The sequence below is a fragment of the Mastomys coucha genome, unplaced genomic scaffold (assembly GCF_008632895.1).
Source record: "Mastomys coucha isolate ucsf_1 unplaced genomic scaffold, UCSF_Mcou_1 pScaffold23, whole genome shotgun sequence".
In the NCBI taxonomy this organism is placed as follows: Eukaryota; Metazoa; Chordata; class Mammalia; order Rodentia; family Muridae; genus Mastomys; species Mastomys coucha.
The window spans coordinates 46095327-46110040 of NW_022196906.1; the positions used below are offsets into that span (position 1 = coordinate 46095327).

General features: G+C 37.7%; 1 protein-coding gene across 5 annotated transcripts in view; it reads left to right on the forward strand.

Annotated features, from left to right (window-relative positions):
• Rdx (radixin) overlaps window positions 1-14714 on the forward strand; it is a 68229-nt gene that overhangs the window by 24375 nt on the left and 29140 nt on the right. For 4 of the 5 annotated variants that reach the window (XM_031344166.1, XM_031344165.1, XM_031344167.1 and 1 more), the window contains exons 11-14: window positions 7385-7545; window positions 8809-8901; window positions 11303-11545; window positions 12505-12665. In XM_031344166.1, the coding sequence (XP_031200026.1) occupies window positions 7385-7545; window positions 8809-8901; window positions 11303-11545; window positions 12505-12665 (658 nt within the window). Of the gene's footprint in view, window positions 1-1595; window positions 1788-7384; window positions 7546-8808; window positions 8902-11302; window positions 11546-12504; window positions 12666-14714 lie in introns of those variants that run through there. The other variant, XM_031344169.1, reaches the window with a different exon arrangement.

Here is a 14714-nt window from a genome sequence, read left to right on the forward strand (position 1 = left end):
CCCAGGCATGCTCACTCAAGACCACCACTGTGGTGTATAAGGTGTGCAGTCCCAGGCATGCTCACTCACACACGCGCCGTGCTACTTGCTTGCTTTTGATATTTTTAGATGAACTTCCTATTCTGCTTGTAACCAAAGTGTTGCAGTATGTAGAAAGGACACAGTTTACAGAGAAAGAACAGAAGGAAAAAAGGTACTTGAGCAGATTACATTGTTCCTTTCCAAGCGGCAGACTCTTAGCCCTTCCCTCACAACTAGTAGGATTAGCCATCACCTTTGTTAGGAATGGTAGTGTTATTTAAGGTTTGATTTGATTATATCATTTTCCTGTGTAAAGGAGATTTTTTTCAGAAGCAGTTGGAACCATTCTCTAGTGGGTATCCAGACGAGGTGGTCACCTAAATGACTGTTTATCTACAGTTATTCCAGGAGTATTGGATATAGATTTCAGTAGAGATTGTCTTTCACTATAGCTCAGGCTGGCTTCAAACTGTTTTGCTTGTTTGGTTTATTGTTTGTTTGGTTTTTTGGAGACAGGGTTTCTCTGTATAGTCCTGGCTGTCCTGGAACTCACTCTGTAGACCAGGCTGGCCTTGAACTCAGAACTCCGCCTGCCTCTGCCTCCCAAGTGCTGAGATTAAAGGTGTGCGCCACCACTACCTGGTGGCTTCAAACTTTTTGATACTCCTGGCTCCCTCCTCACCAATGCTAAGATAACTGGCATGTGCCATCTTACCAGGTATATGCATGAGACTGGAGACAACTCATTTGGTAAAGTACTTCATGTGCAAGCCTGAAGCCCTGTGTTTGATCAGCAGAGCCTACGCTAAGGTTGGGCATGGTTGGCACTAGCTTGCAATCCAGTACTGGGAAAGCCAAGACATGTCGATTCCTGAAGTTGACTAGTCATGCAGCCTCAACAAATCAGTCAGACTCAGTTTGCAAGAGACTGCATCTCAAAAAGGGAAGTGACAACTTTTGGTAGACCTCTGGCCTCCATGCATATGTCCTACACACACACACACACACACACACACACACACACACACACAGAGCACAATTTTTAAATTAAATTTTATTTTAACTCTAGCTAAGCCTTACTTCTCATATCTGGAAATTAATGTACTTCAAAACTGAAAGGTTGCATGGCACTTGTTTATAGACTACTATTGGAGACAAAATGATTCTCAAATTCCAAATTTGATACTGTTTATTCTGCTTTAGGTACCTTTCTATCTTTACAGACATAGAACCTACATGGCAGTAAAACCTGTGCAGATGATAGAAATACACGTAGAAAGCTGATAGTGATATGTGATATGGTGTGTGCTAAGGACCACATGACCCGTATAAGTTGCACCTTTCAAGAATGCTGGGAAGAAGTTTGACTTGAGGGGCTCAGGGCATAGCTAGCATAGCTCATTGGTCCAGGTGCTTGCTTACATGTGTGAGGCCTTCAGGTTGGTTCCTAGTACCACACACATGACCATCTGCCTTATACTGAAGAATTAAAATTTTCATAGTAAAGATTTAAGTTTATATGACTGTTTTGAAGGTATAGCTACTTACTAAATCTTTCAATCTCATTTATTTAGGATGTATAATAAAAGTATTAATGGTTTACATACAAAACTAAAAGAAGCACTGAAGAGTATAAGGGAGATAGAGCGTAAAGAATATAGAACATCTTTATCAAGACAATTGCAAATCAGTCATCTTAAGGCAAAGGACATCCAGCGTATTTGTTGTTTTTCTAATAAAGCTTTCCCAGACTGTCCTAAAACCTACATGGTTGTCTTGTAATTTGTCCTAAATTTTCACTCAAGTGCAGTAACTGACCATATTTCATATTTAAATTTACCTGTAATACTTTTGAGGAAAAATTTAAATTTTGTTGTCATACAGAATATGTGTTGGGGATTCCTAAAAGATGCTACTACCAGACCTACCATCTATTTGTTGTTTTAGCAAATATTAAAATGAGTTGGACTTCCATAAGACAGACTGTAGAAGGGACCTGTGGTCTAGTGGTTTGACTAATTCTGGGCACATAAGAAGCACTGGGAACAAGATACTGGATATAGAAAAGGTCTCTGCTTTGATGCAGCATATACTTTATTGATGGCAGATGGAGCAATAACTTAATCATTTCATGTAGTTTGAATTTCTGTGGAAGGGGCAGTCAGCATGGTAATGTGAATGTTAGATAATATTCTTTACAGTTAGGAGCAAAGCTTAATTCTGTCATTGTGGATGACTATAACCCTGAGTGCATCAGTTTAGCATCTTAGGTTCCTAAATTCTGAAATGGAAATAAGCCATTTTTTAAAAAATAGAATTGTTTTTAACTAGTTTTATTTTCTGAGAACCTAAATACTGTCTTAGTGAAGTATTGCAACAGAGGTCTGTCTACACCTGTTGGGAATAAGTGACAGTAGTTTGTCGCAGAGAAGCTTGTTCCTAAAATGATATAAACTGTACAGACTTCCTCATTTTGTTCTAGCAAGCTACAAGAGTAACAATACTGGCATTCTTTTACTTACTACTTCTAGACATTTGTCATTTATAATTTTTGTCATCCTAATTCTTGTGCTCTTAGATTTAGTCATATTTTTTTTCTGATGGTTTTGTTGAGATGTAATATATTGTAAAATTACCCACTTAAGCCACATAGTTTAGCAGTGTTTAATATGTTCAGAGTGATATGCTATCTCTCCAGTGAGTTTTCGAAATGTGTCATCTCTAAGAAATCCCATACTCAGTAACTAAGCAGTCAGCTAATATTTTCAGTAATCCCTCACAGCTGTGGGCAGCTGTTAATCTCTTCACTGTGCCACGAATTTGCCTTTTCTGGGCACATGACTGGATTCCCTTACTTGGCTTACTGTTTTCAAAATGCATCTTTGTTGTAACGTATTAACATTTCATTCTTTTTAAATTGATGAATGATGTTTTAATTTTATTTCTTTGTTCATCAATTGTTGGACATTTGCATTGTTTCTACAGTTTCACTGTATTGTGTATAAGTTAAAAACATACACATACAGATTTCTTTTTACATTTTCATATTACTGGCCACATTGACTTTTTAAGGAATTGTCCAATTTGCTTTAAAAGTGGCTCTCTGTTCCTGTAACAGCGTGTGAGCTCTCCATCTTCACCAGGATGTGTTAGTTCCTGTCTTCTGGGTTATCATCTTCCTAAATGATTTATAGTGCTATGTTAAGGTTTTGACTTACATACCTCTGCCTAAATGATGCTGAACATCTTTTCATGTGCTTATTGGGTATTTCTACATTTTGGGAGTAGGGGTGTTCAAATTTTCTGCCCACTGGTCAATGGGATTTCTTGTTGTTCTAAGAGTTCGTACAAATCTGGATACAAATTCTTTATCAAATATTTGATTTACAAATATTTTCTCCCAAGGAGATGGTAGCCTTGATGATGAATAGGGCTTTTCTGTGTTAGCTTCAAATGATGTCATTTGACAAGAGTGATTCCTCTTCCTAGTTCTTAAGCTTCTTACAATTTCTTGATATTTCCTAGGGTCTCACTTACATTTGGGGAATTGGCAAGTATATTGAAGGAAAATAGCACACAGATTTGAAGAGACCCTTCTCCTTGTTTGCCCCCTTTTCAGGAACTTTTCTCCTAGTCCCAGCTACTTGTTCAATCCCAGACTTCACGTCTTTGTCTTTGTGGCTCAGGAGGACACTAATCCCAGGCTGGTGTGTGACTTCGCCATTATTCCACTTTAGGGGAAAGCAGATACCCTTTGTTTACAGAATTCTTATTTGTCACACATACAGACTTCTGACATTTCCTGGGATGTTTTGCTTTAAGAGGAGATGTATTGTTTATTTTCCAGGATGCCCATGCACTCCTGGAGTCAACTGATCATTTTGCTTTCCCCTCCCAAAGTATCCAGGACTACACTGTGCCTGGCAATGTGCGTGCGTGCGTGCGTGTGTGCCCGCCCTATTGTTCCAATTACTGACCTAAAAATTCCTCCATACACTATTCATAGAAACCTTCACTTTTATGATGACATATAACCGGATCATTGCTTAGATGTACTATAGAAATTTTTAAATTGTTTTTTCAGTCAATAATATACAACTACAGTGTTCTATTATTTCTAAAAACTGTCATTATTGAACACTTATTTTTCTTCTAAGATCGTGTGCTTCTGTCTAGAAATCAATGTAGTTGTTGATAAGCCATTGCTTTAGAAAAGAGAAAGAAAGACCTACTCTTTGGGGCTATATTGTTTATTAAGGCATGTAGGGTTTTGTTTTGTTTTTAATGCTGTTACCGCAATATTACAGCTTCTAAACTTGGTTCTGCGGTAAGAAATTATTTGGCTTGCAAAACCATGTAGTGCTGGGTTTCAAATATGAGTAAGAAGGAGAAGCTTCCTCAGATTTTATAAGCTTGAATTTACATTAACTTTCCCTATCGCCTTCCAGTTAAACTAACCAATCAGACCAGTCTGACTGAATAGTAGGACAGGAGCAGTTTGTCTTTGTGACTTTCAATCTTTGTCTTGAAATAGTTTATTTTAAATGAGCCGTGTCAGTCTTTACCTTCTTGCCCCACCCCTAAGATGGAAAGTTCTTGATTTTTAATGAGCCAGGTGGGAGAAAAGTTGGTATTATTTATCTTTCTTATCAAATCCATCACCAGTTTTGACTCACTTATGGTCTATTTCAGTAAATAGTTTAGACATTTACACAGCCTGAGTCACTCAGGTTGGCTGTTGTGTGAAAGCAGTCATATTTAACTTTGGAGCCAGGGTATTGGTGATGTTTCAATCAATTACTGTTGGGTTTAGTTCATGGGCCAATGTTTGTTAACCTTTGTTCTAGTGCACTGATAAAAACGGCTTTTCCTCTTAAGGTCATATGACTACCCAACTCTTTCTTTGTAAATGAATTTAAGATAATACTCATTTTAACATTTTATTTTATTTATTTTTATGAATGAGGCAATTTTTTAACCCAGCATCCTTTGTTCTAATGCTTCTTATTGGTAGCTGCTACCTGTCCAGCGATCCTGTCCAGATCTCTCTGACTCTGAGGTATTAGCTTCCAGCCCTCCATCCTTTCTCACCATTTTCAGCCCCTCCCTAACTGCCATCGCAAGCACGAACTCTTGGGGCCAGATAGCCAGGCCCCGTGCACAGCCGTGACCCAGAGCCCTCACTTCGTTTTAACATCTTAAAAGATAGCTTTTTTTTGTGATAGATTTAAGAATTGCACAAAAATCTATCAACTATACCTCTTTAAAAAAATTGATCCCACAGAAAGCTGATAGGAAATAATTGACTCTGAAGTTAAATATGACTGCTTTCACACAACAACCAGCCTGGGTGAGACTCAGGCTGTGAAAATGTCTAAACTATTTCCTGAAATAGACCATAAGTGAGTCAAGACTGGTGAAGGATTTGATAGGAAAGATGAATAGGGAGTATTTATGTTAAAATCTAACTTGTATTCCAAACTTCTAAGAATTTTCTTATGAAATTTTTTTAACTGTGGCAAACATAAAATAGTGTGCTACTGATTTTGAAGAGTGTGGTTTAAGGATCCCAAGCGTCCACTGTAACCTTTTTCAACCTGCAAAGCTAAGCCTCTGCCTGTTGAGCAGTGGCCCCTCAGCCTCCTTTCCCCATGCCCCAGCACGTACCCTTCCCTCTCTGGGATCCTGGCTGTTCTAGAGAGTGAGTAGACTCACGGAATGTCCTTGTGTGACTGGCTTTTTGCACTTAGTGTAATACCTGCAGTACTCATACATACTAGAACATACCTCAGAATTTCCTGCTTTTGAAGCTGAGCATGTTTTGATGGACATGTATGTGCTAAGATGGTGGGTACACATACATGTCCATACATGGTTCTCTGGAACCCTGCTTTCAATTCTTGACTCATTTGTGTAGGTAAGTGGTGGAACCATGAGCTTGGTGAGCTCTAACAGCCAAGGAGGATGAGGGAAGGTTCTTCCTAGGTTAACTCGACCAAGGTTTGAATGAAAAGTCAAAATAAATGTCCATATAATTAAGCTGTGGTAGCATGCTGTACTGTGTACGTTTATAATTTGCAGCCAGATAGCTATGTTGAATGTGTATGCTATTTTATCAAAACCTTAGAGCTTAACCAGACTTATTTTTTTTCTCTAGTCCTCAAAATCTCTCAAATCTCTTAACTGAAATGACTTATGCTAGTTTTGATAAAAATCAGTAAAATTAAGAATGTTAAGTAAAATCTTGTTGCAGTTTACTTTCACATGTCTCTAAAGGATACAGCAAGGAGAGCCAGTCTCCTAGGACATTATACTCTATTCTCTCACAGAATTTTTAGTAAGGCTTTCCTAAAATAATGCTTAAATTCAATGTTTTAAAGTCATCTGGGTTTATTTCTTCTAATGGTTTTATTAGTGATATTTTCCTTTCTTGTTCAATTTACTGGGATAAGAAAGAAACTTAAGCCTGACACATGGACAGATTACAATGCTTGTCAGTCACTTCATTATGTCTTAAGTCATGTAAGAGCTTGTGTCGAGTTGTTTTTTTTTTCAAATTTAATATCAAACAATTAACCAGTCAAGCTTGCTGATGACTTACCAAAAATAAAAAGTAAAGATCTTGATACCCCCAAGTCTAAAATGTTTTGAATTTACAACACATGCAGTAGATCTCACTTGTAGCATAGACACACTGAAAGCACTGCATCGGGTTATGTTCTGGTTCTGGACATATGAAACAAATGAATCTCATGTTAGAATGAGCCTTAACACCAAATTCTTCCATTACATACATTAAATATTGAAAAAATCCAAAACCCTTTGAATCCCCATGCATTTCAGATGCGGGTTGCTCTGCCCGGCTTAGTGTAGGTGAGTGTGATTCGGTGTATTTTGTGCTGGTACTGAGGATTGAACCTAGGAGTGTCTTGTATACTAGACAAGGCTAACATCATTGGTTTTAAAATGCATTAATTTATATATTTCTACTGAGATACCAACTGAGTCTTACTTTTTGGGCAGTTTTAAGAATTGCACCCTGGGCCTTGTGCCTCTAGGCAAGTGCTTTCCTGAGCTAGTCCACCCAGTTCCCTAACTTTGCTCATATTTTCAGGTCAAAACTTAAACTTAGAGACTTACAACATTGAGTTTGTGCTTCTAGCCTTTTGATACAACTTGAACTATAAGGGCTTTCATGTCCTCTCAGTTTAAATTACATAATTTGTTAAAATTACCAGGTTAAAGTTGAAATATTTGTGTATTTAGTCACATGATCCTTAAAAACTACACATTTTGCTATCTTGCTGTAATGAGGATGATTGCAATTAACCCATGGTTGTGGGCTGGGTGAAACATTTAACAGAACTAGAAGAACAGACTCGGAAAGCTCTGGAACTGGAGCAGGAGCGCCAACGAGCAAAAGAGGAGGCAGAGCGGCTAGACAAGGAGCGCAGGGCTGCGGAAGAGGCCAAGTCCGCAATAGCCAAGCAAGCTGCGGACCAGATGAAGAACCAGGAGCAGCTGGTAAGGCCCTGTTCATTGTTCTCAGAAAAAGCAGAACTTAGGGAAATACATGGCATGACCACAAACCAATACCTTCTCAAGAGCATGCCACAGGGATAGTAACAAAAGTGACAGAAATTGTACATTTTATTTCTGCCAGAAAAAATTTAAAAAACGGAACCGAAAACCACACAGGATAAAAGGGTCTATGCGTTTATATCTTCTAGTTCCTTTTTTTTTAATGAAAATTAATTTTCTTTCATATAATATATTCTGTTTGTGGTTTCCTCTTAAATGGAGCCTATGGCCCACAAGAGATTTTCATTCATTTGGACCACTGGTTCTCAATTTTCCTAAAGCTATATTGCTTTAATACAGTTCCTCATGTTGTAGTGACCCCAAACCATAAAATTATTTTAGTTGCTACTTTATAACTGTAATATTGCTACTGTTGTGTATGGTAATGTGTATATCTGTTTTCTAATGGTTTTAGGTAACCCGTGAAAGGGTTGTTCAATCCTCACAGGAGTCATAACCCACAGGCTGAGAACATCTATAGAGGCCATATGGCATCTTGTGCTTTAGATAAATTGACACAGCATGTTTGGTTTCTGTATGATGGATATAAGCATAGTTAGTTGGAGTTTTGTTTATTTAACATACTTCCAAATAATGAAATTATGTGTGACATAGGGAAGAATCTAAATATGCATATTAATGCAGATGTTTATTTACTACATGTCTTCTAATCCTGTTTGTAAACAGAGTTTTGCTCCTAACCTGGGTTGGCTTAAGGGCTGGCTTTGAGCTCTTGATCCTTCTACCCCCACCTCCTAAATACCAAGCAAGTTTGGGTTCCAGGTGTGTGATGGCACACTTGTCAGTTGCTCTTTGAACTTTTTTTGTTCTTTCTCTTTGAAAGTGGGACTGCCAAGTAATGAGAGGAGATTGCTGATGGTGCCCTTAGCACCGCAGAACATCATGTAATTATTTGTTTAGTGATAAAGGTTTGAAACACAGCTCTTAAGACATTTTAAGTTCTTACTGCTGAAACATAAGTCATTGCTTATCTATAAAATAAACATCTTTTAACTTTACCTTATATTACCTCTTTATCTCAAGTACATACTACAAACTACTTAAGACCTTCAGGAAATACTGCCTTTTTAAAAACTCGGAACTTAAAACAGCCCCAGCTTAAAGTTTTTTGTTTAAAAAAAATAAAAGAGTATTAAAATTGTTATTGTCTCTAGCATTGATAATATATAAACATTTTAATTTTAGGCAGCAGAACTTGCCGAATTCACTGCCAAGATTGCACTTTTAGAAGAAGCCAAGAAGAAAAAGGAAGAGGAAGCTACTGAGTGGCAGCACAAAGTAATCACTGTTATGTTGTGTGCTAGCTTTTCCTGAATAGCTACTCTGTTAGTGAGCCAGCAGGTCCTTTGACGACTTTATAGAGGTGATGTGAGAGCAACATATGCTCAGGCCCTGGGCAGTGCATAAGAGCTGATCAGTTCCCGAGGGAACTAGACATGTGTCTGGGAAATTCATAAGCATTTACGTTGGGTCTTAAAATAAGCTAGTATGGGGGGAATCAGATTAAAGGCTGAAGTGTTGATGGTTGTTCCAGATAGAAAAGATTGAATGAGTATAAGAAGTAGGAGTGTGTGTGTAAATAAATAGTTAACAACCAAGTACAAGGTCAAAAAAGTAGATATGGTGACAAGCTAGATAATAGATTTGAGTTATAGGGGACTTTAAATAAATGGTCTACTGATGCAAATTGGTGGAATGTATATGTAAACATCAATGAAGATTTCAGAATATAACTATCCCATTAAAACAACAACAACAACATGTAAAACTTACCAATGTGAAGTATGGATTTGGGATGTTGGATGCTTAAATGTCTAAAGGATGTAGCAATGAAAATAAGAATGGAAAGAGTTAAACACTCTGTGATAGACTGAAACGGTCACAACAGCCAATTACAGGAGGTTAGATTGAGGTAGGGGTTGGAGTTTTGCTACTAGTAAAATTTTGGTTTTTGTTCATATGCTTTAATTATACATGGACATGATGTCATTTTCATACATGCATATCCTATATATTCTGATGGGCTATGCCCACTGATCCCTGTTCATCCCACTTAGTCTGTCCTCTTGTACTTTTCCTGGACCAGTGAGTCTGTTGGGGTGAAATTTTTTTTACAGGACCAAGGCCAGCTTGCTGGTGGCTACCCTCCTGGGGAAAGTGTCTGTCTCAAAGAGCATTGACTCCCTGCTTCTTAAAGGCCCAGCAGCCTTTAACTGTCCGCAGATCTTAAGGGAGCAGTGGATGCTGCTAAGATTTCTAGTAGAATGCACAAGTGCAACTAGAGAGATAGGAGAAAAAGAAAATGAGTTTAATTCAGTAACATTAACTTATACGTACAGTTATAATTTTTATACCCAAGGAAGGTACGTGAGATATGTGGTGGGGGTTTTCTACAATAAAATACTCTTACTGTATAAGATGGTTTTGTTCTACTCTTACATTTTTTTTTTTTATAGAGAGCTGGAGAGATGGCTTTGTGGTTAAGACCATGGCAGTTCTTGTAGAGGACTGGGTTCCAATCCGCGGCACCCAATAGTAGTTCACAACTGTCTAAGTCCAGAGGATCCTGTACCCTCACACACACAGACAAAATACCAATGCACATAAAATAAAAATAAATAAATCCTAAAAAAAAAACAAAACCGAAATTTCTTTGTAGAAGTTCAATTTTTTGGGACATTTTATATTACATGTGTATATATGTAAAATAATATACATATAATAGAAAAAGGGTAAAATGGTTAGTCTCCCCATTATATTGCTTTTGTTGTGAGAATTATATAGACCTGGTTTAAAGGAAGCTTTATGAACTGTAGAGACACAAACCTTAAAAAAATATTATAGCTACAAGTCCTATGAACAATTTAAAAATGCACAGTCAACAAAAATTAATATAAAAAGAAAATTATAGTCCTATAAGCTAGGATATTATTTTAAAATATTAGTGTATCCTTTTCTATTCCTGCTTATGTATGTTTTATATGTATATATACACACATGCACATATATACATGTATATATATGAAATCTTTCCATTTATATAATTCAATTTTATTGAATTTTCATCTCAATATTAGGTTAGATTTTAAAATTTAACCACTAAGGTTGGTAATTTGTAGGTAGTTTGCTCTGCCGTGTGCAAAAAACAGAAGTTTAGAATCTCTGTTTGCTTTAAATCTTAGCACAGGGTAGACCCTCTACTGACACTGATTTGCCGAGGGGCCTGTAGGATACTCTTCCTTGTGTATTTGTCTCTTTGGTTTCTTATGAAATATGTTTCTTGAAGCTTAAGGAATTCTTATAGGAGACCTCCATAGTTTAGGAGCCTTGTGAGAATAATAAGATAGTGTTCTTAATAGGAGGACACAGGACAAGACTTTACCATGCAATCCAGGAAGTGTTGTCCCCCAAATATCAGTGCTTTGGATAGTTCATGTTGTGTCGTGTGAGACAACACTGTCTAGTTAACCCATCATTGGGTCAGTGATTCAATTGACCACTGTGTTACAGTAATGACACTCGGATTCCTCCATTGACTTTTCTTTTTCTGCTTGTGACTCAAATGTAATCGATTATGACATTCTCAGCATTATACCCATTAAGTTGTTTTCCACCAAGCATTTGCACAACAGTTAGAGGAACAAAGAATAAACTTGGATTAATATTTATTTATGTTCAGGCTTTTGCAGCTCAGGAAGACTTGGAAAAGACTAAAGAAGAGTTAAAAACTGTGATGTCTGCGCCACCTCCACCTCCCCCTCCCCCGGTCATCCCTCCCACAGAGAACGAGCATGATGAGCATGATGAGAACAGTGCAGAGGCCAGCGCTGAGCTGTCCAGCGAGGGGGTAATGAACCACCGAAGCGAGGAGGAGCGGGTCACGGAAACCCAGAAGAATGAACGTGTGAAGAAGCAGCTCCAGGTACTGACAGCCAGAGAGCTGTGTGTACCTAAGTCAGCTTCATGAGCTCCTACTGACATGGTCCAGGCTTGTTCCTGACTGTTTGTCATGCAGCCTGACATTCCCCTAGTGCTTCTATTATACAACCCTGTTAGCAAGGGACTTTGCTGATTGGCTCATTTTCAAAGGAAGAAAGTATTGTAGTGCTATGTAAAATGAAATTAGTCTTTGAAACAATGATGTCATACTTGATATTTCATCCTTTAAAATATTCTATCGTTGGAATTCGTATTTTATAATTACAAAAGATCAATTTGTTAAATGTGCATTATTAGGTCAGAATAGGACATTTTAATGTTATTCAGCAGTTTAAAAATTAATTAATTTTTAAGTTAGTAAAAAAATCTTAATAAAGCAAAAGAATGGTTATATTAACTATATTAAAATTTCTAGAGAAAAAGTCCATTGTTTTCAAATCTTACAGTCTCTTTCCTTTAGAATGACTGCACTGAACTTGATCAGTTGTTTCATGTTAAAATAGTTTAGAATATATAAAATGTCATGGCTGATGACTAAAGAAAAGACAGACCTTGGGCATCCTTTCCTAGCACCACAGTTACTAAAGAAAGATGCTTGTGGGCTGGAGAGACAGCTCGGGTTAAGAGACCCCTGGCTGCTGCTCCAGAGAACCTGGGTTCAGTTCCCAGATCCATATGGCAGCTCACAGCTGTCTATTTAACTCTGGTTCTAAGGGATCCAACACCCACACACACATATATATGCAGGCAAAACACTAATGCACATGAAATAAAAATAAAAAATAAAAAGAAGCTTGCATACCATCTAGAAACCCATTCCACAGTGGAAAGATTAATATATTAAAAGGTCAGGTTTGTTACACATGTATTTTTGCATCTTTAACCTATTGTCATAATTCTTATAACTTTATGGAAGAGTAATATATTTTCTTTTAAATGCAGGCATTAAGTTCAGAATTGGCCCAAGCCAGGGATGAAACCAAGAAGACACAGAATGATGTTCTTCATGCTGAGAACGTCAAGGCAGGCCGTGATAAGTACAAGACTCTCCGACAGATTCGACAAGGCAATACAAAGCAGCGCATCGATGAGTTTGAAGCAATGTGAGAGCTGTTCTTGTGATACATGTCCTTCATAAGCTGAACCACCACCAGAGAAAAGCAGGCCTGTGCAGATGCAATGGAATGCACCCCACCTTGCCAAAGCACTCAGACCAGTTGACTGTGCTCACTAGCAGGACACTGAAGGGCATCCTTCAGCATTAAGGCAGTGTGATGTCATGTTTGCTCATTTTTCTTTTGTCCAGGAAATGGATAATTCTGTCACCTTTTTGTACATTTCACTTTTTGTTTGTTTCATCTTTTTCAGTTGAATATTAATACTAATGGCCACGTCTGACAAATGTGTGTATGTGCTTTGAGCACTGTGTACATCTTAGGATAATGGTGGACATTTCAATGCATGTTTAGTTAATGAACTCAGTTTTCTTTGCCCTTTCCATGTTGTAGGCTACATACATCTCCATGTTCATTCTCATGTTTTGTCAGTGTGACCTCATACCTTATGATAGAGCTGTAATTCTGGTGTCACATGGATCACTTACTGGAGGTGTATAATATGAGATAGTGGGGTAGACAGACACAGGACTACATCACAAGGTGATTAGAATATTGGACAGCATAGTATGCAGCCAGTGGTTAATTATCACAGAAATCCCTTAATTACTTTATTGAGTGTTTGCTTTACTTAAGTGTAGTCATTGCTGCTAGCTTGAGTGATGGTGTTTCACGTCCTATAGTGCTATGATGACGGCTTTCCTTGCCTGTCCCTGTAGAGAGACAGCCACTAGGCAGTTGCTCCTAGGGAAATTATTGATGAAGCACTGCCTGCAAGTATGTGGTTTCTGAAGAAAATTCAAGTTTTGTTCTTAGGTTGATTTAGAAACACAGATGTCCAATAGAAGATAACTGTTGATGATAGCTAATTCTAATTGTTGGAGGGGGGAAAAAAAACCCCAAGCCTTGTCCTTTCTGCAAGGGCAGCATATGGAAACATCAATTCCAAGAATATACTACTACCTCACTCTTCACGTGATGGCTGTTACCCATGCGCAGTCTCAATCATGTCCTTCATTGAGTATGCTTTTGAGATCCCAGTCCTAATGTTTTAACTGCCTTCTTGTTGAATTGTGGCTCTGATTCGTGTTGAGATTGTATATTCTCACTGGTATGCTGTTCCCTGAGGGGTGCTCTGTGTCTGAGGAAGTGGAGTGACCCTTTGTGGGAAAGACGTTGTCTTTACAGCCCATGAAGCATTCCCATTCTTTCTGGATGGGATAGGTAACATCACTTTAGTATATTTGGTTTCTAAATCACTGCTTATTTAATTTGCAATCTCTAAAAACAAATTTTATTTCAATTATGTCTTACTGAAGAAGTCTTTCCAGCTAGAAAGATGCTCTTACATTCTCTGATCATGAGGCACCTGAATTTGAAGATACAGAAAGCCTTGTTTTCTCTGTGTGGTTCAGCTACTTTCCATTTGGTATTATGCACTCAGACTTAACATTTATCTATTAAAATTGCCATTTTATTAAGCAGTTTTCACACACAGTAGATTCAACTTGTTCTGTGCCTTTTTTTTTTTTTTTTTTTTTTTTTTTTTTTTTTTTTTGATTTTTGCTGACTTAAAAAGGATTAATTTGGGCAGACATTATAAAAAGGAAAGGGTTAATATATTTTTTGGACTCTGTAGGACAAAAGACAGCTGGTTAACCTTGAAGAGACTGTTGTACAGTGGTTGTGCACGTGCTTCAGAATCATTTGCGAGGGAATGCTTTCCAGGTCTGAGAGGGAGAGACGTAGGCCTTACCACACACTTGGAAGTGTGACTATTCACTTCCCAAAGCATCAGAGCGACAGTCCTTATTGCTGAAAGAATCGACTTCCCTCGGATTTTTATTTTCTATTTGCATTGTGTACATTATCATTGGTTCACCAGTTGTTACAGTGTTGAGAGGTTACCAGTTATATTTGCTGTTAATAGTCTATTTGTAGATTAGGATTAAAGTGGGTTTAATCCATTTTTTATAGCTGTATGGATTTTTCTAAACAGGAACAGCCATTTGCAGAATGGGTTTTCATAGTGATTGC